The sequence below is a fragment of the Phyllostomus hastatus genome, unplaced genomic scaffold, assembly GCF_019186645.2.
Source record: "Phyllostomus hastatus isolate PE091 unplaced genomic scaffold, TTU_PhHast_1.1 phas_contig_210, whole genome shotgun sequence".
NCBI classification, from domain to species: domain Eukaryota; kingdom Metazoa; phylum Chordata; class Mammalia; order Chiroptera; family Phyllostomidae; genus Phyllostomus; species Phyllostomus hastatus.
The window spans coordinates 19271909-19296394 of NW_025333737.1; the positions used below are offsets into that span (position 1 = coordinate 19271909).

Consider the following 24486-nt stretch of genomic DNA (forward strand, 5'->3'; position numbering starts at 1 on the left):
TTATTGATTGCATAAATTAACCCATTTATTAAAAGCTAGCAGCATTTCAAATTGCAGTTTCTGCTGGTCTTTCAATTCCTTCAGTCTTCTGACAGCAGACTTTACTGTGATGGCAGAAGTGGTGTTGTAGGTCCAGGCACCACTGGCTGCTGTTTGCATGCAGGAGCCAGTGCCAGACCCCACAGCTCGTCTCTGCATCTTGGTTTCACCACAGAAGGAGCAAGGGTACTTGGCCTGCTGGCTGATTTCAATTTACTTCACCATTTTCCTGAGGGAGGCGCCATAATGGGTCCCTTGTGTGCTGACAATCTGACCTTCTTTGTGTGTTTAGCCACGTTGCATTGCAAGCTAAATTGGAACCCAGAGAGGACTGAAGTTGATTTTTTATTCCAGTGTACAACAGTTTCAACGGAGAAAAATCTGCTAATGAATAGTGTCCATCACTGCATAACCATAATCCTTTACCTTTACTGAGACCTGCTTACAAAATGGATGAAAGGCCCCAAAGCCTCAGGAAAGATAAGCTGTAAGAGAATGCAGCCACAGGTATATCATGTAACAGGAACCCTCTTCCTTATCAGGATAAAACATTTATCAGTTTTCGAGCAAAGTCATCTTGAATGGAAAGAGACAGGAAAGAGCATGGTTAAATGATGAAAAGTAAAAAAAGGGAGAGGCTGACCAGAAGCCTATAGTTTCAACGTTACAACAGGTAAAGTGTGAGCTACTTTACCAATGAGGTATAAAGATATTTAATAGACCAAAGAATTTAAAATCCTAGAGAACTTGCCCTGACTGGTGTGGCTCAGTAGGTTGAGTGTGGTCCCGCAGACTGAAGAGTCACCAGTTTGATTCCTGGCCAGGCCACATGCCTGGGTGGCATTCTGGGGGCGTGAGAGAGACAACCTATTGATGTCTCTCTTGCATATCGAAGTTTCTTTCCCTCTTTTTCTCCCTCCCTTTTCATCTCTCTAAAAGAAAAAATAAAATCTAAAATCTTAGAGAACTTGAATAACCAGCCACAGAAGAGGCATCTCTTTGTTGTGCTTATACCACAGAAAGCCATCAAGAAATTAAGACAGTAAAATGAAGAGTAGTAAGTTTCTTTTTGGTAGATAGCCTCTGCTTCTTGTCTATTCAAAAAACAAAAAACACAAGGTTGAGGGAGGGACATTCAATCTCAAGGCTTTATTTTGAAAATTTGGTTCCAGATACCTCTTCATAACATACATCACACCTTCCTTCACACTTAAAGGGAAAAATCCTTAAGAATTCACCACATTTGGGTGTTGCCATTTTTAGCATAAGCTTTCGTTCTTCTATAAGAAGCATCTCTCTGGATTCAAACCACAGAAGTGTTGATGAATATTATTTTCATCATGTAATTGTTTAAAAGTCACGTACAAATTGAAAGCTGACATCATGCACTGAAAGTTTATGATTATTTTTCACCAGTCCTATGGTCTTGTAGTTGATTTCAACTGCTGGTGCAGGCGATTTTCAGATGAAGTATTCCATGAAAACAACATTCATGTTGAGATCACAAAATTATGTTTTTGATAGTCTTTAAATTTTTTTTAACTTTTATCTTCAAGAGCCTTCTTGCTGTTCTGACCAGTGACCTTTTTCCTGTGACAAGGAAAGTAAGGAAAGCTGAATCAGATATTCTAGCTGTATGTATTTTTCAAAAGTCTACTAGTTGAATAAACATGGACTGAAAACCTACTGTATAATCAAATATATGAGGCACTAGGAACACAAAGATGCATTAGGTCTCTGTCCTTCAGAAAACCACAATCACCTAAGTGAGACGGAAAGGTCACAGTAAACTGCTCTACATTACACCATGCTACAAAAGACGATTCTGATCCTGACTTAATAGTAAGAGTTCACAATGATTAAGTGTTAATACTGTTAGGAGTGCCTTTTATGTTATCACCTTGGATAATCTTCCTAACTTGGGAAGACAATTCTATTGTTTTCCTCATTTTACAGATGAGGAAAATGAAGCAGAGTGGATGGGCAACTTGCTGATCATCACATATTGGTAATGAATGTTAGACATGAATCTCAACAGTCTGATTTTAGGGTCTGGTAAGTGTCATCAACACAGGAAAAGGAAACAAGTTTTGAGAAAATAATCAATGCCTGCCTACCATAGTATAGTAACACAAAGTTCCCACATGTATATTAACTCATGTACTCCTCAGTCAACCCCAAGTGGCAAGAATTGGTATTATTTTCTTCCAGGGTTAGAAGCTGGGCCTGAACGTATGGACGTACGAGTATCAGCATAGAGGTATAAGCTGAGGCTATAGGTGTGGATAGCATCCTTAAAGGAACATCTATGTTGGAAAACTAAGCTAGAGTCTTTGTAGGCTATGTTAAAAAGTATGGCCTTTAATTTAAATGTAGAAAATTGATAGCACTTCAAGTAGGGGTTTAGTGACAAAATTTATACCAAGTATCCTCAAAGTCTTAGTGCAGCTTTAAGGTATTTTTCCTTTTATTGAATTTATTAGGGTGACACTGGTTAACAAAATTATACAGGTTTCAACAGATGCACAAATCCCACACCACATCATCCGACCACTGTATTGTGTATTCACCACCCACAGCTTTAAGTTTTAAGAACCTCACAAGGTAGAAATGCTATCTATAAAACTGACAAAAATAACATTGAAAGTACAGGACTGCATTTGCAATCCTAGCTATAAGATCACCCAAAGAACAGGGTTCTAACGCAGGTAAAACAGTTCTGATACAGCCCAGCAGAAAGAAAAAAAGTGACATACGTCAGCCAAGCAGAGTGACCGTCTCTACCAATCCACTAGTCTTAAGTGTCACCCAGAAACTGCTGCCACAAAATATTTGAAAATCTGCATTTTCGGACCATAAGATGCACCTAGGTTTTAGAGGAGGAAAATAGGGAAAAAAATTTTGAAGCAAAAAATGTGGTAAAATATTTAATAACATAATATTTCACCAATGTAAATGTAAACAGAATTCAGCAGCAGCATTAACAACCATTATTCCTTCCAAATTGGGGGGGAGGGGTGTCTTACACTCTGAAAAATTTGCTGGGTGGCTCAGTTGCCTGGAGTTTGTCCCACAAACAAAAAGGTGTGGGTTCGATCCTGGTCAAGGCAAATACCTAGGTTGCAGGTTCAGTCCCTAGTGGGGGGTATATATGGGAGGCAACCAATCAATGTTTCAATCAATGAAACATCCATGTTTCTGTCTCTAATTGTCCCTTCCTCTCTCTAAAATCAATAAACATACCCTCAAGTGAGAATTAAAAAAAGAAACTATTAAGAACTCACAAAACTAAGTACAAATAAAAGGATTACTCTTTCAAATGACATTTTTATAAATTTGTAGCATTTACTCTTCCCAGGTTATTAAAGCTTAAAACTGAACGGAAACTTTGGGACACTCTACTCTCTATATACTTGAACTGAACGGTATTTCCCACAGTCAGTACCAAGTGCCAGGTAAGACTCTTACCCCACTTAGAAGGCAAGTGCATTCCAGCTACCATGTCTTTGTTCACCTTGTTCCTTCTGCATGCCTGAAGGTTACCTATCCTTAAGGATTGTTCTACCTCCTTGAAACTTCCTGTGACTATACTAATCCAGAATGATTTTCTCCCTTCTCTAAACTTCTATTTTATTTAAGAAATTATTCTCTCTCTCTCTTTTTTGCATACTAATTTCAGGAAACAGGTCTCATTTTACAGTCATTTGTATAACCTACCACCAGCAAGTACTTGACAGGACAATAGATACTCAGGAAATGCCTACATGTCATATATAGTATATATTACCTGGTACTAGTAGAATTTGAAGAGTGTCAGTTTCCATAAATAGCAGAAAAAATAGTACTGTTCAGAATATATTAGCCTACTCCTATCAAAACAAGTAGTTTCCTAGCAGTACTGAGCAAAAAAAGTAGTCCTATGTGTATGCTAAAAAAATCTATTACTTAAAGCCCTCATTCAACTCAGCAAAACTACTATAAATTTAACCAAGGCATATTTTTAGAGGTTTTACAGTGTGCTTCTGCATAAGCTAAGATTACACTGAAACCCTGCCCAGAATATGGAGGCTTCAAGGAAAACCTCATTGACATGTATCCTGTAACTACTGGCCTCAGTGTTCTGCTGCAAGCTGTGTGGCGATGGCGGGCAGTGCAATTCTAATTCACAGGGAACTGAAACCCAATTTTCAGAGGTGGAAAAAAAATAAATACTGATATACACATACGGAAAAATTCCAGGGCTGATTCATCCAAGCTTCCAAATCACAGCCAACCTAAGATATATTACTTTTATTATATTCTATAACATACTGTACACCTATTAATTCTATTTCTAAATAACTTATCCTAAGGAAAAATGCCTACATTAACTATATAATGGAGTCAACAGTTAACTTTCTCACCACATACTTACCGTTTACCCTTAGCTTTTTCTAAGAAGTATTTTGGAGTTGTACTAATGCTTTCTCTTTGCAAAGGCTTCTTAATCATCTTTTTCTTTTGTTTGCTGGAAGTTACAAAGACAGGAAAGAATTAAGTGAAAATTTAAAAGGTAAATCTAAACTATAACTATACAAAATATTTTGATTGTTGATCACAAAATTCATTTTTTATCTGCTTACTGGTTCATCCACACTGTATCCACTTCCTGTACTAGATTACCTAATAGCATTTACAGAGGTTAACACAAACACATGATAAATTCAATCAATTTTTAAAAAGGCAGTGATTGTGATTAAAATAAGTCCTTTGTCAACCTTATATTTTGTGCCAACATGCATCAGAGTTTGATTTTGGCCAATTTACTGCTGTATACCAACTTTATGAACTAAAAATCTAATTATATTTCACTCACATTGAATAATTTCTTTAAAAATCTAAACACTTAAAATTTCAAAGATAAAAAACTGGCAATGAAAGAAAGTACAATATACATGGGTATTTAAAAGGAAAATTTTTATCTTAAAATGTTCTTAATAGTATTGTTAGAACAATGTGTAAGATATGAAAGCAAGAATGTATATGCCAAGAGAGAGAAAGAGAGCCGGTCTGGCTCTCTTAAAGTTGTACCTGAGCAGTTTCTGGAAGCCCTTTATGTACTCTGGAACAGGACATCCCGCCTGCTGTATGACATTGGCAACGCTGAAAGAGGTGCCCATACACATAAATTTATATTTAATCAAAATGATGTTTATGAACTTAAATCCTCTGTATAAGAGGGATTAAAACTATACAAACAAGAAAGTAATCCAGTAAAGTGTTTTGATATGTTATCGATCATCACCAGCTGTCCTCACACTGGATGACTGAGAGACTGTCTGCTGGACTAAAGTCGATGAACTAATGAATAATTTTAGATAGCAGCTATTTCAACATTTATTTCCTCAAACCCTAAAAAGCTACTAAGGTCAAGCTTGGGTGAGACACTGACTGAAGCCAGAGTCCAGCTTAAATCTATTAAATGATAGTGCTCACTGTGGGTTTGGCATTAAGTTTTTCATCTTCACAAAACCCTTTGTAGTAAGTACTATCATTGCCCTTGTTCCCGATGGGAAACTGACGTGCACAGTTACACTGATGGGGGCGGGTTATCAGATTCACATGCTTGGACTGGCTGAGGAAACTGCTCGGGCACCCAGACTGCATCCATACCCCCCATGCACGTACACGAGACAGTCTGCTCAACGCAAAACCAAGGCTGGCGGAGCCAAAGCTCTGAAGCACAAATCAAAACCTTCGCCAAAATGGACAAACTCAAAGTACAAGTTGCTTTCGGCCATGAATTAATTTTAGTTGTTACAAATGTGATGTGTTACCAATTATCATCAGCCTAAATTTTCTGTGGGCAGCCAAAATGTAGGAAACTCAGCTTCTATATTAATATCTATGCTGATGTGCTAAATGACAACCCATGATTCTAAAAGTGTATCAGGTTATTCAGGCCTCAAGGGGCTACAATGAAATAATATTTGACTGTGTTATGGAAATAATTTTTCCTGGGACTAAATATAAAACTCCATCTGCCCCTAAGAGTAATAAGAAGGATACACTACAGTAAGAGATGATTTTGATGGGGCTAAAGAGACTCGAGGGTTAATTTTAAACTACTCGCTCATTCCAAAACCTTAGTATTACATTGTGAGTAATATCAGCTGGTGGCTATTGGGAGAATTCTGTGAGTTACTAAAATTTGAGAATATTTGTTATTAAAAATAATAATGGAAGGGCAAAAACAAGGCTTTTTGATCATTTTCTCACTGCTGAAATTCGGTTGACTATTACTATAACAATTTTAGACAAAGCTGTTTTGTAATTTATCTGTTAACTGTGTATACATATAAGACTAATGAATCGACATTGCAAACTTAATAAATTATTTTTCCTAATTTACCTTCTTAATAATGGTTTATCATCTTCAGTGAAAAATGTAACAGCTTTTCCTTTATGCCCTGCTCTTCCGGTTCGACCTAAGAGAAAACAGACCATTAAAAAACTTTTTGGGGGGAAAGGGACCTTCAAGATTCACATATAAAAGTCACTGGATTTTTCACAGCACTAAAAAATGAGCAGGGTTGCAGCGAACAGCAGAGGTGCTAAAATAAGGCGTGTAGAGTCAGGGGACAACTCACCTATCCTGTGGATATATTCCACTGAGCTTGTTGGAAAGTCATAGTTGATCACCAAGTTGACACCTTTGAAATCAATCCCTCTGGCTAGCAAAGCTGTACAAATAAGGACCCAGATCTTTCCTGCTCTGAAGCTGTGGACTGTGTTATCTCTCTGTTAAAAGAACACATATTAAATGTTTCAGTGCTACCCTAAGAATGAGTGTAAGTTATAACAATATTTTAAATTTAGTTGTTCTTTATCATTTTGAAAGTATACATTTGAGTGTACCTGTTCCTGTGTTCTGTCCGCATGAATAACATCCACATTAATACCTTCATATATAAGCTCATGAAAAAGTTCTTTAGCCCTTTCAATGGACTGAACAAAAACAAGAACAGGTGGATTGAAACCCTAAAAAAGAAAGGCAAAAATCAGCACACGTAACCCATAATTAAGAATATAAACTCAGTATTTCATATGACTTTAGTTCATAAAGGAACCCAGTTCAATTCAGTGTACTTTCATTGCCAACACTTCTAGGACAAGTGGTCTAAACTGCCTGTCTTCCCTATCATCTGTTCTCTACACTGGGTTCTTTCCAATCAACTTGAACTGTACTCTCCATCTTGTAAATTCCAATAATCTTGCCTAATTAACCCCCTTCACCTTTCTACAGAGATGAATGCACACTCCTTCAAATAATCATCTCTTGGCCTCTGTGCCTCAGAACTTTTTTGATTCTGCTTAAAATGCAATGACTGTGTTTTTAATTCACTATCTACCCTAATTGTGGGTATTCTCCCAAAGCTTAGTTCTTGGTTCTCAGCTTTCTCAATGTAATATTTATCTTACTAAGTTAAAATCTCAGTTATAAACTACCAGCTCTAAACAAATGATTTCTACATTTACACCCTTTTCAGAATCTAATGAAAGCCATGAAGCTTTCCAATAGGCAACCATACATTTACACAAAATCTAACACAATTTCAGAGGGTTCACAAACCTCCTAAAGTTCATACATGACTAAAAATATGTAGTATACAAGCCTATATATCTGTGAAAACCTTCAATTTTCCTATTGTCAAGTGATATCCTTGAGAATATTTTTAAAACTAACACATAGTATTTGTTATGTGCCAACCACTATTATAAGTACTACATGTGTATTGACTCACTAATACTAAAACAACTCTAAGAGGTAGATATTATTATCCCCATTTTACAGATAAGGAAACTGTGGAACAGATGTTAACTTGCCTAAAGCCAGGATTCCAGTCCAGGTGGTCTGGCCGGAGAGCATGCTCCTAACCACTCCTGTCGTCACCAGGCACTTGCAAACACCTTTCCTCTCCATCCTCCAACCACTGTTAACGCTCCACCACTAAGGCTGTTACCTTCATTTATTCCTCCTTATATCTAACCAGCCTAATTTAATAGCATGTTAATTGGGTTCTTTACTTTCAGCCTCTTTCCAATACAATCCATCTTGTATACCACTGTTTAATTCTCCTTAAAAATTATGTGGTCACATTCTGCAACACTGTTCAGTGGTTTCTTTTAAATTGACCCCAGCTCTCCTGTCCAAACTGATCATCTTTAATTCCTACCCTAAACTCTGTCCTTAGTCTCCAAACACATTCATTGTGCACACCTCTACCTCTAAGACTTTACTACACCTGCCTCACCTTTTAATTCCACAAATCTTCACGGCCCAGATTAGTAGCATTTCCTGTACAGGGCTTTCTCCAACCAATTCAACTCACCCTGGTGGTCCCCTTATAACTATATGAATGTTTAAGAAAAACACTGTATAGCCTTTTATAGCACTTTACCACAAACTATCTTACACAAGTGTATTTATTATAGCCCTAAAAAAGATGAAGTTCTAAGGGCAGAATTTAGGATTTATATTTCTTTTATTACCCATCTCTCCTCACCCAACCCTTCAGTACTTAACCTTTTAACTATGGCTTCTACTCAATATTTACTGAAGGGATACAAACAGAAAATCCCAGTCATTGTCCTACTCATTCCGCAATGCCCCAGGCTCAGTAAGAAACCAGCAGAGGGATGGGGAGAAAGGCAGGGGGCAGACACACATGCAGATGTGGAAAAGGGCTTTCAGGGCATCAGGCAGGCCTTCTCCTAGCCTACCCTGAGCTAGGAATAGAAAGCTTACTATATCCTAATAGTTGAGCCTCTCCACCTTGGGATAAGAGCTGGCCCAATGTACTTAACAATTTACCACTGGATTGTTAAATATGATGCCAGAAAATGCGCAGCCTCCCACCAGTAATATAAGGCTTAGTGAACTTTATCAACATTCAAGACTGTTTTACAAATATACCTTTTTAATAAGTTCTCTCATGGCTAGAAGTTTTCCAGTCTCAGACCCAACAAAGAGAAGCTCTTGTTCCACAGTCTCTACTGCAGAATTCCTGAGAAGAAAACATACCTTATAGTTTGCAAGAGCCAATTTTTGCTTCCCTCCCCCCAAAATTCTAAATAAATGAAAAGTTTACACATGACTTCAAAAGAATGAACTTTTCCATTGTCAATATGAGTACTTAATTATATATACTGAACCTGAAGTTATTTTTAAATGTTTTATTGTAGTTATAAAATTGTTAATCAAGAAAGTTTGAAAAATATAGCCCTGGTTGGTTGGAGCATCATCTCACACACCAAAAGCCTGTGGATTCTATTCCAAGTCAGGGCTTATACCTAGGCTGCGGGTTCAACCCCTGGTCTGGACGTGTACCGGAGGCAGCTGATTTATGTTCCCTCATTCACACTGATGAGTCTTTGTCTGTCTGTCTCTCTCTCTGCCCCCTACCCCTTCCTCCTTCTCCAAAATCAGTAAATATATCCTCCGGTGAGGTTCAAAAAATTTTTTTTTAAGTTTGAAAACTATAGAAAATGTAAACAATAAAATAAATTACCCACAATTCTACCATTTTAGAATACACTTTGACATTTTGTTGTGTTCTAGTCATAAACTTTCGCATCTAATTATTTACTTACAAAATCTTTCTAAAAGTAAAACCATTTGTTAAAATAATGAGAACATTTTTAAGGCTGTTATTATGTATAGCTAGATTTTTTCTTTTTATTAATATTTTTCTCAACAAATTGCAGAGTTCATTTATAGACAGACATCGGGACTAGGGCTTTATTAATGCTCTATAAGCTGCTATAATACATTATACTGTATCATAAATATTTTTTCATTTTGTTGTGTGCCTTCATAATTACAGTTATGATGAATTTGTTGTATTTTCTTTTTATACGCAGGAATTATGTTTAAAATAGGGTATTCTTTACTATTCCATCTGGCTTTATTTTTATTCAACATGGTATTATAAGTACTTTTTCATAAAGCTGCAGTCTTAATATTTATCATTCTACTGGTTGTATAATATTCTATCAAATGGCAATATCCTAACTTCCAAAAAACTTTTTTCTACCAGGGAGCATTCATTTAGCATTAATATATGCCAAAATATTTTTAAAAGGAATTATAAACCAAACCACTCAGTAATGTCAGCTTCCTCCTCTCTGGTCCTACTTAGTTAAGACATCGAAGAAATTAAATCCTCTGAATGGCCAGAGAACTCATGTTATACTCTGTGGATAGGAAAAATCAATGAAAAGCGTAATAATGGGAATATTAATATAACAATCTTCCCTTGGGTTATTCTAAAATACAAAATCCTTAATCAATCTTGACTTGAAAGAATACATTTCTTTCAGTAAAATTCTCTATTTTTAATCTTAGGCCAAACAACTGACCTTCTTGAGTCTAAAAAAATGACTTGTACTTAGAGAGACAGAGAGAGGGGAAACAATGGGATAGTGCAGAACAAGTACCTTGCTCCAATGGACACCGTGATGACATTGTCAAGATTGAGTTTGCACCACTGCTCCACATCATACGCAAAAGTTGCACTGAACATAGCTCTTCTGACCTTGTGGGATGTGCAGGCCAGGAAAATAGAAGCCAGCTGGTCTCTGAACCCAGTTTTGCCATCTTCAAAGAGTTTATCTGATTCATCTACTATCAGCCATTCAACACTAAGAAATAACAAAACAACTGGTGGAAGGGGTTGTGGGTATTAAACTGGAAGAACAGACATCTCACTAGACTATGAGGACACATGAAGTCAAACCATAATGCTGCTTCTCAGACCCACTTACCACGTCACAAAAAGGTACAAGAAAAAAAAAAGGGAGGAAAAAGGTAAAAATAAGATAAATTTGTGTACCTATTCCCTTAGCCTCAAAGATATGAGGTTCCATTAGCAAAAACAAAGCTTCACATAGACTTGATAAACTCTACCACCACTGCTGAAAAATGTGAGAAAGTCTAGGGGGATTCTGGGCTAACTGTTTATCCTACAATCTGTAGTTTTCTTCCAGATCAGACAGTTATTTTTCTATAAATTTAATGAAAACCATTATTCTCAGCACCAACACTTACTGAAAGCTAACAGACAGTAAGCTCCAAAGGGCAACAATACAAGCAACCAAGGACAACATATAATCAACTAAATGAAGAACACACATAAAAGACATTAAAATATTATCTGTACCTTGTTAAGTCTATTCCTGGAGGATCTTGTTTTAATAAGTAGATAAGTCGATTTGGAGTAGTCACAAGAATATCTATAGGAAAAGCAAATGGTATAAATTGCAAATGCAAGTTTCACGCCTCTTGGACTGGAGAATTAGGCCTCCTGAATTGCAGTTAATAACTGAAGTGGGGAGGGGGTGGTTACACTCACACGCCAACAACATAAAAGTTCTTCCCTGTCAGGAAGCTAACATACACACTGTATTTTTTCATCATCATAGCACAAACTAGTACATCCCTTCTTCACTATATTTGATCTGTCTTCTCAGCTTCTAAGAGGCAAGAACACTATAATCCAACAGTATGATTTTAAATTTTGTTTTTAAGGAAAATCCTTTTCAAAAGGAAATTTTATTCAGAAGCTCAAGATAAAAGACAGGTAAAAGCAGATTCTCTGGCTGTATGAGGGTACAGATGTAAGCTATTCTTGTCTGTAGAGTATTTCCATGGCCTTTAGTATAAGGGAGGATCTCTCAATCTCACTACATTGACATTTTGGTCCAAACAACTCTTTCATTGTAGGGGTCTGTCTTGTACATTGCAGGATGTTTAACAGCATCCTTGGCTTGTGCCTACTATAGATTAGTAGTATCCTGTTTCCAAATATTGCCAAATGTCCCTGGAGGGTCAGGTGTGGGTGAAGGGCAAAGCTGCCTTTGGTTAAGAACCACCAGTATAAATTTATATAACTACCAGGTGAGAGTGGGGAAATCTCTTTCACTTTCTCTAAAAATGAAACTAATGATATGCATGACTACCCTCTAGGAATGCTTAGGTGTCAATTAGGGTATTTGTAGCGTCTAGGTCCCCTTCATGCTCTTCCTGTCAAGCATGAATCCCTTACCAAATTTCTTAGATGATTTTGGTCCAAATTTCTTGGCTGCAACTGCTGCTTTGTGGATCATGTGTATCCTGAATCCTGTTCCCTCGGATATTTTTACTAGCTCTCGGTGAATCTGGAACAGAAAATAATAAAAAATATTAGCTGCTAAAATACTTGGATAAGATGTATAGTCTCTTACATTATTAACAAATCCTTTACCACTCCATAATTATCTGAAATTAAACCCGGATAATGTGTAGATTAACCTGGAATCTCAGCAGTCTGGAACTTCAACGCCTAGTAATATTCAGTAGTTTCTTTGGGTCTAGTAAATGACTTTTTGAGAGATAAAACCAAAACTCTTCTAATCTGTTACGTACTGTTTTTAGAATACAATACTGTTATAATATTATAAAACTATTTCATACTTGGCATGCATTTTACACTGAGTACACTGGACAGTGGAGCAAATGATTGTACAGTTTTCTCAAGGACTTAGTAGAATTTTCATTTTTCTAGGTGACCAAAATAAATTTTAGAGCAACTATGTATTACAGTAGCCTCTCAACTTCAAGGCTTTTATTAGAATATTCCCCCCAAAAGTACAAATGTTAATCATGTTTTAGAAAATGAGGGAAGATTTGCCTGTATGCAATAAGATAGTAGAAGCATGCTCTGTACAGAATACTTGACCATGACAAAAGACACAGGCCTTCCTCTTCTGAGACCTTGTTATTACCCCCAAATAAGAAGATGACTGCAGCAAACACCAACCATGGCCTCTTTAGAAGCTGTAAGTCATACCTGGCTGGCAAGTTCTCGTGTTGGTGATATAATCAGGGCCCTGAAGCCTTTATTTGCGGGTTGTTTCAGGTGCATTAAAATGGGAATGCTAAAAGCCAAAGTCTTTCCAGATCCAGTTGGAGCAGAAGCCAGAAGTTCTCGACCCTAAAAATGGAGTATATTAAACACAAGGAAAAGTACATAAATTTTTCCGAGCCTGGTCAAATAATGCTACTGGCCATACAAATAACAAATAAAATGGTATGTGATAAATCCACTCATTCACATTCTCATCACTCTTCTATCTTCTCCCCTATTTGCTTCTCTGACCTCATCCACCCCACCACTACCACCCCAACGGAGCTTCGAGCACTGCCACTGGCATCCACTTGAACGGCATAAAGAATGTGGACAACGCCCTGGCTGGCATAGCTCAGTGGATTGCGCGGGCTGGGAACCAAAGTGTCCTAGGTTCGATTCCCAGCCAGGGCACATGCCTGGGTTGCAGGCCATAACCCCCAGCAACCGCACATTGATCTCTCTCTCTCTCTCTCTCTCTCTCTCTCTCTCTCCCTCCCCTTCCCTCTCTAAAAATAAATAAATAAAATCTTAAAAAAAAAAAAAAAGAATGTGGACAACTAAAATCCAAAGAGAATTCACAACCTCAATTATTTCCATTATTTCCATTGTTCTTTGCCACGATATTCTTTATCAAAGCAAAATTACAAAAGCAATGTTTTGTCCTGACAACTGTATAGCTCGATCACTAGGGGAGGTTTTAATAAGGAACAAAATGGCTGAAAGAAATAAAAAGTGGTGATAACCTGGGTGACAGAGTAATGAAGAGGCTACAGTCTTCGGTAGGTCACCATGACTTTCAAAGGTTTAAGCTAAAATCATGACAGAAATAACCTGACAGAAATAACACAACAGAAGGTTATTTGACCTTAAGTGAAAGTCAAAGCAAATTTACTGAGTCAACAACATTAATCGAATGTACTTTCACTTCAGTTCCGGAAGAACATGAAAAGGACTGGCACACGGTGTCCTGTGACTACCAGGACTGAAGGTTGTCTTCATTAGGTAGGGAAAAATGTCATCACTACAAAAAGAAACCTCAGAAAACATAATTTCTAAAAATCTAGGTTGATGCACACATCTATCAATAGGTAGATATGCAAACTGTGATACATTCAATGAGTAAAAGAAACCAGAAATGAAAGAATAAATAATGAATGACTCCACTTATCTGACATTCTAGAAGAGGCAAATCTAATAAATGGCAATAGAAATCAGAACAGTAGTTACCTCCAGGCAGGGGTGGGGCGAGGACATAATGGAAAGGGCACAAGAGAATTTTCTAGGGTGACAGAAATGTCACACACCTTCACTGGGGTGATGATCACATAGGGTATACATCACTGAAACTCACTGAACTGTGCACTTAAATCTACGTACTTCATTGTAAAGTATACTTCAATAATAAAAAGTATTGGGGAAAAACAGGTTAGTACAAAAATTCTGTATTTTTGAAATACTTCCTGGAAATTATAAACTAAATCATGGATGAATAAACAGAACATAGTTTCTATCCTCAGAGTGTTTACACTCTTGTAAAAGGAAAAGATGACTATAATTAGTGCAAATACACAGTAGTGTAAAATGTAAATTAATGTTGCAAGAAAAAGAACACACTAAATACCATGGAGAGACTTAGGTGGTAAAGGAAAAGATCACATACAGCTGTAGTGAGCAAGACAAGTTCTATAAAGGCACAGGCACTGGAGATGGACCTCAAAAATTATGTGAGGATTTCAACAAAGATAAGAAAAAAGGTAGAAAGAAAGATTTCACACACAAAAGAGGACAAGCAAACACAGGAAAGGAGGTCAGAGGCACTCTAGACCTTCATACTCACGTGCAGCATAACTGGAATGGCTTGCATTTGGATTGGCGTAGGCATCTGGAAGCCTGCATCTAGAATGTTCTGAAGCAGTCGAGAATTGATTTTATATTCCTGTTCAAGTTGCTGAAATGTAGCAATTGGGTCAGGAAGATCAGTTCCTTGGATGTGAATTTTGTGTTTATTCCGCAAGAAGTTTATCTGAAAAGTGAAATAAAGGGGTCTCCATGGATATGGTAAAAAATATAAAGCAACAGTCCAGGATAAGCTTTAGTAGTATATTTAACTTTTTGGTTAAATTTGAAGCCCCTAAAGATACAAACATTAGGTACATTTCATGTCCTTTCATAGACCTCCATAACAATGAAACCTAGCTATCCATGCTTTCTTCATATTAATGTATCAATGTTATGTTATTCATGTTAATGCGCTGTCCTACTCATGACTTACAATTTTATGTAAACTTTTAGAAGGTAGGCATTTTATCCACCTATTTCCTTTATATGGCATTTAGCATACAAGTGCCAGTCCATTCGGATGCTTTACCCTAAACTCTGTTTATTAAACTGAATGCTAAAAGTGGTGTTGATTTGGTTTGTGAAATTCCCATTCTCTGATTGAGAGAGAGCCAAATTCTAGATTCTGGGTTACTGAAGTGAGCTGAACAATATTCTCCATGTGCAACACAGCAGGTGTGCAACAGACATGACAATGGCTCATTTGTTGTTTCTTCTGCATTCTACTCCCCTAGTCCCAAGTTATAAAATAGGTTGCCTTGCCGGTGTGGCTCAGGTGGTTGGAGCGTCATCCCATAAACCAAAAGGTTGCAGGTTCGATCTTGAGTCAGGGCACATGTTTAGTTAGGTTGTGGGTTCAGTCCCTGGTGGGTTAGAGCACAGACGAGAGGCAACTGATCGGTTTCTCTCTATCGATGTTTCTCTCCCTGTTTTCCCCTTTCTAAGTATGTCCTTGGGTGAGGATAAAAAAAAAAAAAAGAATAAAAAATAAAATATAATCAGTTTCTTAAGAATTCTAACTCTCAAATCCCTGTCAGAGGAAATCCTTCTAAACCAGTGAGCTTAACATAGGGGAGAAAGGGGGCCAATTTTATGTTCATCACAAGAGATTAAGAAATTTTAAAAATTTAACTCTACATACATTATCAATCTTAAAACTTATGTAGGTCAAGAATTACACAGCATAAAAATAATATTTATACTTATATATCAAGAACTATATATTTACTGACCTGTTCAAGTTTCAAAATTTCAAACTTAAAAGTGTTCAGCCACAGCACAAACACTTTGCTTAAAGTTTTCATTAAAGTAAAATTCAAATTAATTAATCTTCTATCTTAACAAAACCACACTCACTTTTATCAACAGAATAATCCAGGGATGGTAAAAAAGTCACTAGGCCAGAAATTGGGGCTAAGACATTTTTCTAACCTTTTCTTTTCTGATATGCTCCAGCTTCCCTGAAGTTAGTTTATTTTCTCTTTTAACTTTTTTATCTTCAATCTTTGCTTCCACCGATGATATCCACTGTATAGTAGAACCTTCTTCTTCTGAAGTAATTTCTAAAATATATTTTTAAAAAATTAAAAGATTTTAAGTGCAACATTCTGTGGCATAGCAAACAGGTCATCCCTTTACACTAAACAAAAGAAAAGTACTAGTTACAGCAACTACATAAAAGAAAGTAACAGAAAATACAAAAACTGGAAGAGGCAGGGTCTATGTCGGTAAAAATCAGAGCTTTGATGCTCATTCTCTTCCTTTTGTTATTTCAGCTGTGTAATAAGTAGAGGACTGCATCCTCGAAAACAAGAGATTAACTGAATAACTACTTTAATAGAAGTTTCAATGATGCAGCCAGCTTTTCTGTATCTAAACAACCAGCTAGAAAATAAATATGATGAAAGAAGAGATATTACTTGTAAGAGCAATGAACACAGCACAATATTAGTATCTACTCAATAAAATAAATTCAGTTCTCACTAAATCTATAATAACATTAGTTTAATGAGAAGTAATGACAAAACTGTTTTGGAAACTGGACTAGCTAACTTTAAAGTTTATATGGGAAAATAAGTATGTAAAATAACCTACAAAATTCTAAGAAAAGTAATGAGCAAGGACTGCTTTTGGAATTTTTAAATTTTTTTTCAACTTGATTGAGGTACAATAGACATACAATATACTTAAGTACACAATGTGAGGAGTTCTGACACATGTATACACCTGTTAAACCATCACCACATTCAAAGCTATTTCCATCACCTCCCCAAATTTCCTTGTGGCCCCTTGTAATGCATTGCTCCATCGCTAGGCAACCACCTACATGCTGTCACTGCAAATTAGTGTGCTGTCTGGAAGTTTGTAAAAAATGAAATCATGTAGTATTTATCTGAAATGAAATTTAGTTTGGCTTCTTTCATTCAGAATAGTTATTTTGAGATCCCTGCTGGACTATGTATCAATAATCTTAACTTTTTATTTAGAGGTTGCATTCCATCATAGGAATATATGATTAGTTTATCTTTTACCTGTTGAACATTTACATAATTTCCAGTTTTTGGCTACTGAAAATAAAGCCACTATGAACACATGTATACAGGTCTTTGCGAGGACATATGTTTTCCTTTCTCTTGAGTAAATTCTAGGAGAATAAGTGGGTGTCTGCTTAGCTTAAAAAAAAAAAGTCCTTTGTCAATGTATAACAACAAAGACTACTGGAATTTTAATTAGGCCTGCAATGATTCTATAGATCACTTTAGGGAGAAAATATTCATCTTCCCAATCAATAAACATAGTATGCTATACCACTCGACTGAATTTTATAAGATGTTACAAGGCCACAGTAACTAAAATAAGCTGGTAATGGTGTATGTATACAGAAATATAAGTCAATTAAATAGAACAGAGCCCAGAGACAGACCCAAATATACAACAGTCCCCCCTTACCCATAGGGGATATGTCCCAAGGCCCCCCCCATGGATGTCTGAAACCAAAGATAGTATCAAATCCCTTATATATTGGTTTTTCCTGCCCACACATACTTATGATAAAGTTTAATTTATAAATTAGGGACAGTAAGAGATTAACAACAATAATAAAATAGAACAATCATAAAACTATACTGTAATAAAAGTTATGTGAATGTGGACTCTCCCTCAAAATATGTGGGGTTTTCCACTTAATATCTTTGAACCATGACTGACTGTGGGTAACTGAAAGAGTGGAAAGCAAAATCACACATAAAGGGGACTACTATATATGGAAAGTAATTTTAAAATAAAAGTTGCATTTGAATCCAATAGGGAAAAGATGGATTATCAATGTATTAGAACAACTAGCTAATCATCTGGAAAAAATTACATTAGTTCCCTATTCACTCCTTATTCCATATAAAATCCCAGAGGGTCAAAGATTTCAATACAACAAAACCAAATTACACACAAGAAAACATGAGTGAATTAAAAAAAAAAGTTGTTTTTAAAATTATTTTATTGTTGTTCAATTATAGTTATCTGTATTTTCTCCCCACCCCCTCCAAACGCACCTCCCTCCCTTGCTTCTACCCTCCCCCTGTAAAAATAAGTTTTTAATAAAGGAAAAGATAAATTTAATACATAAAATGGAAAAAAGATGAAGATGTGCACATGGCAAACTAGAAAACATCACTTGTAAGCATAATATGCTAAACATAGAGCTAATTTCCTTCATGTATCTGAGGCCTAATAAAGAGAAACAGATGAACAATCTAATAGAAAAAAGTGCAAAATACATGAGGAGACAAATTTACCAAAAAAGAAAACTCTCATATATTGCTGATGGGCATCACAGAATAACTTTTTAATTTTTTTTATTCTCACCTGAGGACATTTTGTTTTCATTGCTTTTAAAGGAGAGGAAGGGAGAGAGAAACATCGACATGAGAAAGAAACATGGATTGGTTGCCTTCACATACGTGCCTGGATGGTGGATCCTATGCTCTCAGACCTGGGATCAAACCTGCAACCCATTTCTGTGCCCCGACCGGGAAATCTAACCCAAGAACTTTCCATTATGCAATGATGCTCTAAGCAACTGAGCCACACTGGCCAAGACTAGAATAACTTTTATTTATTTATTTATTTATTTATTTATTTATTGTTAAAAGATTTTATTTATTTATTTTTAGACAGAGGGGAAGGGAGGGAGAAAGAGAGGGAAATATCAATGTGTGGTTGCCTCTTGTGTGCCCCGTACTGGGGACTTGGCCTGCAACCCAGGCACATGCTCTGACTGGGTATCAAACCAGTGACCTTTCAGTTAACAGGCCAGCTCTCAATCCACTGAGCCACATCAGTCAGGGCTAGAATAACTTTTTTGCAAAAATTATAATTATGCTCCCTTTTATGAGACAGTTGTTATTAACAGATCCAAATCATTACTAATCCACAAGATACTGAATTTTCCAATGAAAACTAGTTATGTCTATACACCGTTGTTGCTAAATGGTTATAGAACATATCTAGGTGTTTTTGACTGTCCTCCAACATTTGAATTCTTTTCCTAAGTTTGTGGCAGGTCTATTTTTTCAACTAATCTTGGTAGAAAGCTTTATTAATGTCCTTGCTTCCAGGGAAGTAAAATGACATTTATTGCAACACTACTAATAGCAGAAAAGAAAAAACAAACTACATGTCCATCACACAGGAACTTGTTACACTAGTTATAGAATATATAATGGGATACTATGCTGTGTTAAAACGATTAACTTCCTACTGATTCCAAACAATTTCCAACACACATAGTTTTTTATTTAAAGGTGGGGGAAGGGAGGGAAGGTTCAGAACAGAATAGCATATAGAGTATGCTATCACTCATGTTTTTAAAGGGAGGTATAAATATATGAGAACAGAATTATCTCTACAAAAATACGTAAGAAATTGATTAACAATGGTTGCCTCTGGAGAAATAAGGAACTAGACCTAAAAGAGTGGGAAGATTTACTTTTCACCATAGTATAACTTTTTAAAGCTACATATAAATATTTACTTTATTAAAAGAGCTAAATGGCAAGAAAAATTAATAGGTATAAAGATAAAGATGTCTCTAGAGTACAGAAAAAAAAACCTGTGAAAAATAGAAAAGCAGACAAATTCACAAAAATTGAAATACAAGTATCCAGTAAAGCATAAGAAAAGATGCTCACCCTCACCAGTCATCAAGAAAATATAAATAAAAGAAGTTTCATTCATTAGATTGGCAAAAAACTTATGACCAATAGCACCCAGCAATGACATGGGTATGGGAAATCATTCTGTAATATCTGCTCAAAGAAAGAAGTGTTCATACCCTTCACTCAGTGACTCCACTTTTGGGATGCTAATTACAGAAATAATAGCATCTGTATAAAATTTTATATATATACACGTGTGTGTATATAAACAATAGCTGAACTTTTTCTGGATAGGCTATTATTTTTACATATACATATCCAGAAAAAGTCCAGCCATTGTTAATAAAATAAGAATGGCCCTGGCTGGTGTGGCTCAGGGGACTGAGTGCTGGCCTGTGAACCAAGGGGTCGCTGGTTTGATTCCCAGCCAGGGCACATGGCTGGGTTGTGGGCCAGGTCCTCAGTGAGGGGTGCACAAGAGACAACTACACATTGATGCTTCTCTCCCTCTTTCTCCTTCCCTTCCCCTCTGTCTAAAAAATAAATGAAATCTTTAAAAATAAATGAATAAAGCAAGAACAGTTTGTACAAATCAATGTAACCTGGCAGCCAAGGAGGGTGGACTGTTCATGTGCATGCATGAACAATGATGACTTCACTGCACTAGTCAGTGGGTGTGGTAGATGCCATTGAGTGAGCATGTGTACTGTGTGGCCATCACATTCAAAATGACCAAGTGTTAAGCTTGAACATTACTCTGTGAAACTATGCATATAATTCAGAAGGCCACAGCTATGGGCAACTGGTGATTGGCAGCTTCATCACAACAATGCACCCTCTCATGCATCACGTGATGTAGAGGTCTTTGGTGAAATATTAAATCATCCAGGTGACCCCGCCCCTTACAGCCCAGATTTGGCACCCTGCAACTTTTGGCTTTTCCCAAAACTAGAATCACCTTTGAGAGGGAAGAGATTTCAGACCATTGCTAAGATTCAGGAAGAAATGATGGGGTAGCTGATGGCGACTAGGAGAACTGAGAGAGGTCCCAAGGTGCCTACTTTAAAAGGGACTGAGGAGTCATTGTCCTATGTATAATGGTTCTTGTATCTTCTTCAATAAATATCTTATTTTTCATATTACATGACTGGATACTGTCTGGACTGTCTGTCTGTGATCGATTGACTGAAGTCATATTTATTTATTTATTTATTTATTTATTTTTATTTTAATCATTGTTCAAATACAGTTTTCTCCTTTTTACTCCCAATCCAGTGCCCCCCTCCCACCCTCCCCACTTCCCTCCCATTACCACCCTCCCCTTAGTCTATGACCATGTGTCCTTTAAGTTTGTTCCTGTGAACCCTTCCCACTGACCCCCTTAAATTCCCTCTTCTCTCCCCTCCGGTCACCATCAGCCTGTCCTCTATTTCAGTGTCTTTGGTTATATTTTGCTTGTTTCTTTGTTTTGTTATTTAGGTTCCTGTTAAAGGTGAGATCATATGGTATTTGTCTTTCACTGCCTGGCTTGTTTCGCTTAGCATAATGTTTTCCAGCTCCATCCATGCTGTTGCAAAGGGTAGGAGCTCCTTCTTTCTTTCTGCTGCATAGAATTCCATTGTGTAAATGTACCATAGTTTTTGGATCCATTCATTTATTGATGGGCATCTTGGTTGCTTCCAGCATCTAGCTATTGTAAATTGTGCTGCTATGAACATTGGGATGCATAGGTTCTTTTGAATTGGTGTTTTAGTATTCTTAGGATAGAGTCCCAGCAGTGGAACTGCAGGGTCAAAAGGCAGATCCATTTTTAGTTTTCTGAGGACGTTCCATACTGCTTTCCATAGTGGTTGTACCAGTCTGCAGTCCCACCAGCAGTGCACTAGGGACCCCTTTTCTCCACAACCTCTCCAACACTTGTTGTTTGTTGCTTTGTTTATGATGGCCATGAAGTCATATTTATAATAAATACCTGGAAGCAACCTGAATGCCATCCACTGACAAATGACTGTGTATTGTCTGACTTGTAACCATAAGCCTGAATTATTTTTATAACTGAAAGAAGTTAAATAAAGAGAAAGACAGAAAGCAAGCACTAACCTGAAGTCATCTTCTTCCTCTTTTTCTTGTTTTGCTCCCTCTTCCTTTCAGTTAGGTTCTCTTCTTTTTCCTCTTCATCTTGGAGCTCCTGATGAGTTCTTGATTCTCCACACTCCCCTGGGACAGACTTCTTGTTTCCAAAAAAATCCAGTCTCTGTAGCACCTCTGAAGAATCAAAGTCATATTTCCTTTTTCCTACCTAAAACCCCAAAAATGAAAAGTGAAATCTACAGACTGGTATTACATTCACCCAAGCAAGACCAACAGTAAAGGAATAGGTCCAATGACTCCCTATCATTTTTCACCAAATATTTGTTGCACTTACAAACATGTGTGGGCAAATGGAATCCAAGGTGATACCTTTTCTGATTTTATAACAGTAATCATAATAATCGACATTACAATAGTCAAAAGCAACAAACATATGCTTATCGGCATAACACATGCTGTCAGGCAGACTTCTAAACATGATCTGTATTAAATTATTTCATCCTTCAACACTATCAGGCAAACAGCAATATTACAAATGAGAAAATCAAGGCACTAGGAGGTTAAGTAACTTGATTTGGACCCAAATAATCTGGACCCAGAGTTCGCCAGTCGGAGAATGAAGAAAAACATACATGTCTCACAGACTCGCATAATGTCCCTAGACCCAATACCAAGGTTGACATTGAAGATTTCCCATAATTGGGCCCCAACTACTCCCTATTAACCACCCCACTACTTCCCTATATACGACCTCCCATTTCTAAATCTCTCTTCTCATTGGTTAATTAACATTCCACGGGTTTGCGGGATTAAAAAAAAAACCATACCAAATTAAGTGCGTGCCCAGCCAAATCCGGGTAGACTATAGTGAAATAATCTGTTCTCTCCACTGAGTTTTTTCTGTTTTCAAAATTCCTTCCCACTAGTTTCGAAGAAAAGGTTACTTTCGAAAGAAGGATTCCAACTGCATTTGGAATAAACTAAGAAGGTGGGGGCAAGGGGGAGCGACTCCTGGCCAAACCCAAATAAGTCAACAAAAGGATGTGAAACAAGTTAATACAGAATGCCGGCAGGTCTGCGGGTACACTAAATGCCAAAGGAGATGAAAATGCCCCCAGCCTGGCCACGGGATCTCCGAGGGCAGGCTTCCCCAGCAGCCAGTTCATTCTCCGGCTCCTGCTCCTCAGTTACTCCGGCTTCTGTCCGCTCGGGCATGGTACCTGGAATCGGGCTGCGTCCGCGGAAAAACGTCTCACATCGAATTTAGCTCCAGCGCCGAGCCGGCGAAAGAGATCGTGCGTATCCATCTTTACCCAGAAAGCTCCGCGGTCCCACAGCGCCTGCGCAGAGTACTTCTCCCGGGAGGTCTACTAGGCCCTGGGCGGAAATGGCTGGGGGGGCGGGCGGGGCTCGGAGCGTGGCTTCTTTGAGCTACTTAGTTCTTTTCGTCCGGTAGTTCTGTCTGTCATTGTGCGTCATGTGGTGCGTCGTAGGGTCTGTCATAGTTTCTGTTCTCTCAAAAAAAAAATTATCAAAAGCCTCTTATACAGAATACTGTTCTAGACTTTTAGGGATACTTTGGTGAACCACTTCAAGATCCTCAGTTCACGAAACTTAATATTTTAGTGGGAACAGAAGATATTGTTAACAAATAAGGATAATTTCTGAAAGTGAAAAGTGCTCTCAAATAAAACAGTGTACTGATAGAGAAAGTGAAGGGGACCTAAGTTTAGGTATATTACTCAGGTTCATAATGATGGAGCTATATTTGAGCAGAGAGGAGGCAAGATTTCCCAGATCTGGGAAACAGCGTTGGAGATGGAGGAAACGCCTGTCTGCAGAAAGGGGAAAGGTCTGGAACATTGGGATATAGAAAGAAGGCCGGGGAGACTGGAGACAAGTTGCAGTGAAGCAGTGTGGTACAGATAAGGTTGGAGGGACAAATATAAACCAGATCTCACAGAATCTTATAAGAAGGTCATAGTAAGAAATTTGGATTTTCATCTAAACAACCTGGGAAGCTTTGCAAATGTACTGAGAGTGCAACTATATTTACTTTTTTCATTGCGTTTGTACTGTACAAAATTATTTTCTTGTGCATTGCCTCTCCCGGGTCTAGAATGAAAGGCCGTGAGCACAGGGATCTAATATGTTTCCCTGCTGTATCTCCACTTCCTGTGTGCTCTCAGTATGTACCTGCTGAATGGATGAGTCAATGTTTTACAGAAGATTACTCTGGCTGTTTGGAGAATGGACCATAGAAAGGGTAAAAATGGAAACAAGGAAGCTGGTCAAAATAGAAATTGTGATGGTGGTTTGGGCTAGGGTGGTATGCGTGCTGGTGGAGTTAAATGGAAAGATTTGGGATATATTTTGGAGGTAGACCTAAACACATCCAATGCATTTCATGTGGAGATGAGGTAAGGGGAGGAATC

At 37.4% G+C, this 24486-nt stretch overlaps 1 protein-coding gene and 1 pseudogene across 2 annotated transcripts; both read right to left on the reverse strand.

Moving 5' to 3' along the window:
• LOC123816876 lies at positions 1-1421 on the reverse strand (annotated as a pseudogene).
• DDX52 (DExD-box helicase 52) lies at positions 1174-23390 on the reverse strand. 2 transcript variants are annotated; one of them, XM_045836767.1, is made up of 16 exons: positions 23272-23390; positions 22061-22259; positions 16239-16369; positions 14806-14991; positions 12909-13052; positions 12126-12237; positions 11241-11313; positions 10519-10722; positions 8996-9086; positions 6937-7059; positions 6669-6819; positions 6431-6506; positions 5110-5181; positions 4454-4546; positions 2796-2905; positions 1174-1629 (listed from the first exon to the last, which is right to left on the reverse strand). In XM_045836767.1, the coding sequence occupies exons 1-15, from the start codon at positions 23356-23358 to the stop codon at positions 2797-2799; spliced, it is 1851 nt and encodes a 616-aa protein (XP_045692723.1). In that variant the 5' UTR covers positions 23359-23390; the 3' UTR covers positions 1174-1629; position 2796. The 2 variants fall into 2 exon arrangements, with proteins under 2 accessions (XP_045692723.1, XP_045692725.1); XM_045836769.1 differs by lacking the exon at positions 2796-2905.
• Positions 23391-24486: the final 1096 nt, after the last annotated feature.

Excerpts from the sequence above, each read along its gene's own strand:
- DDX52 (XM_045836767.1), bottom strand. The coding sequence starts at position 23,358 with ATGGATACGCACGATCTCTTTCGCCGGCTCGGCGCTGGAGCTAAATTC. Across the intron at positions 22,260-23,271 it reads CGGACGCAGCCCGATTCCAG|GTAGGAAAAAGGAAATATGA; the intron begins GTACCATGCCCG and ends TTGGGGTTTTAG. Across the intron at positions 9,087-10,518 it reads ACGGTGTCCATTGGAGCAAG|GAATTCTGCAGTAGAGACTG; the intron begins GTACTTGTTCTG and ends TTTTCTTCTCAG.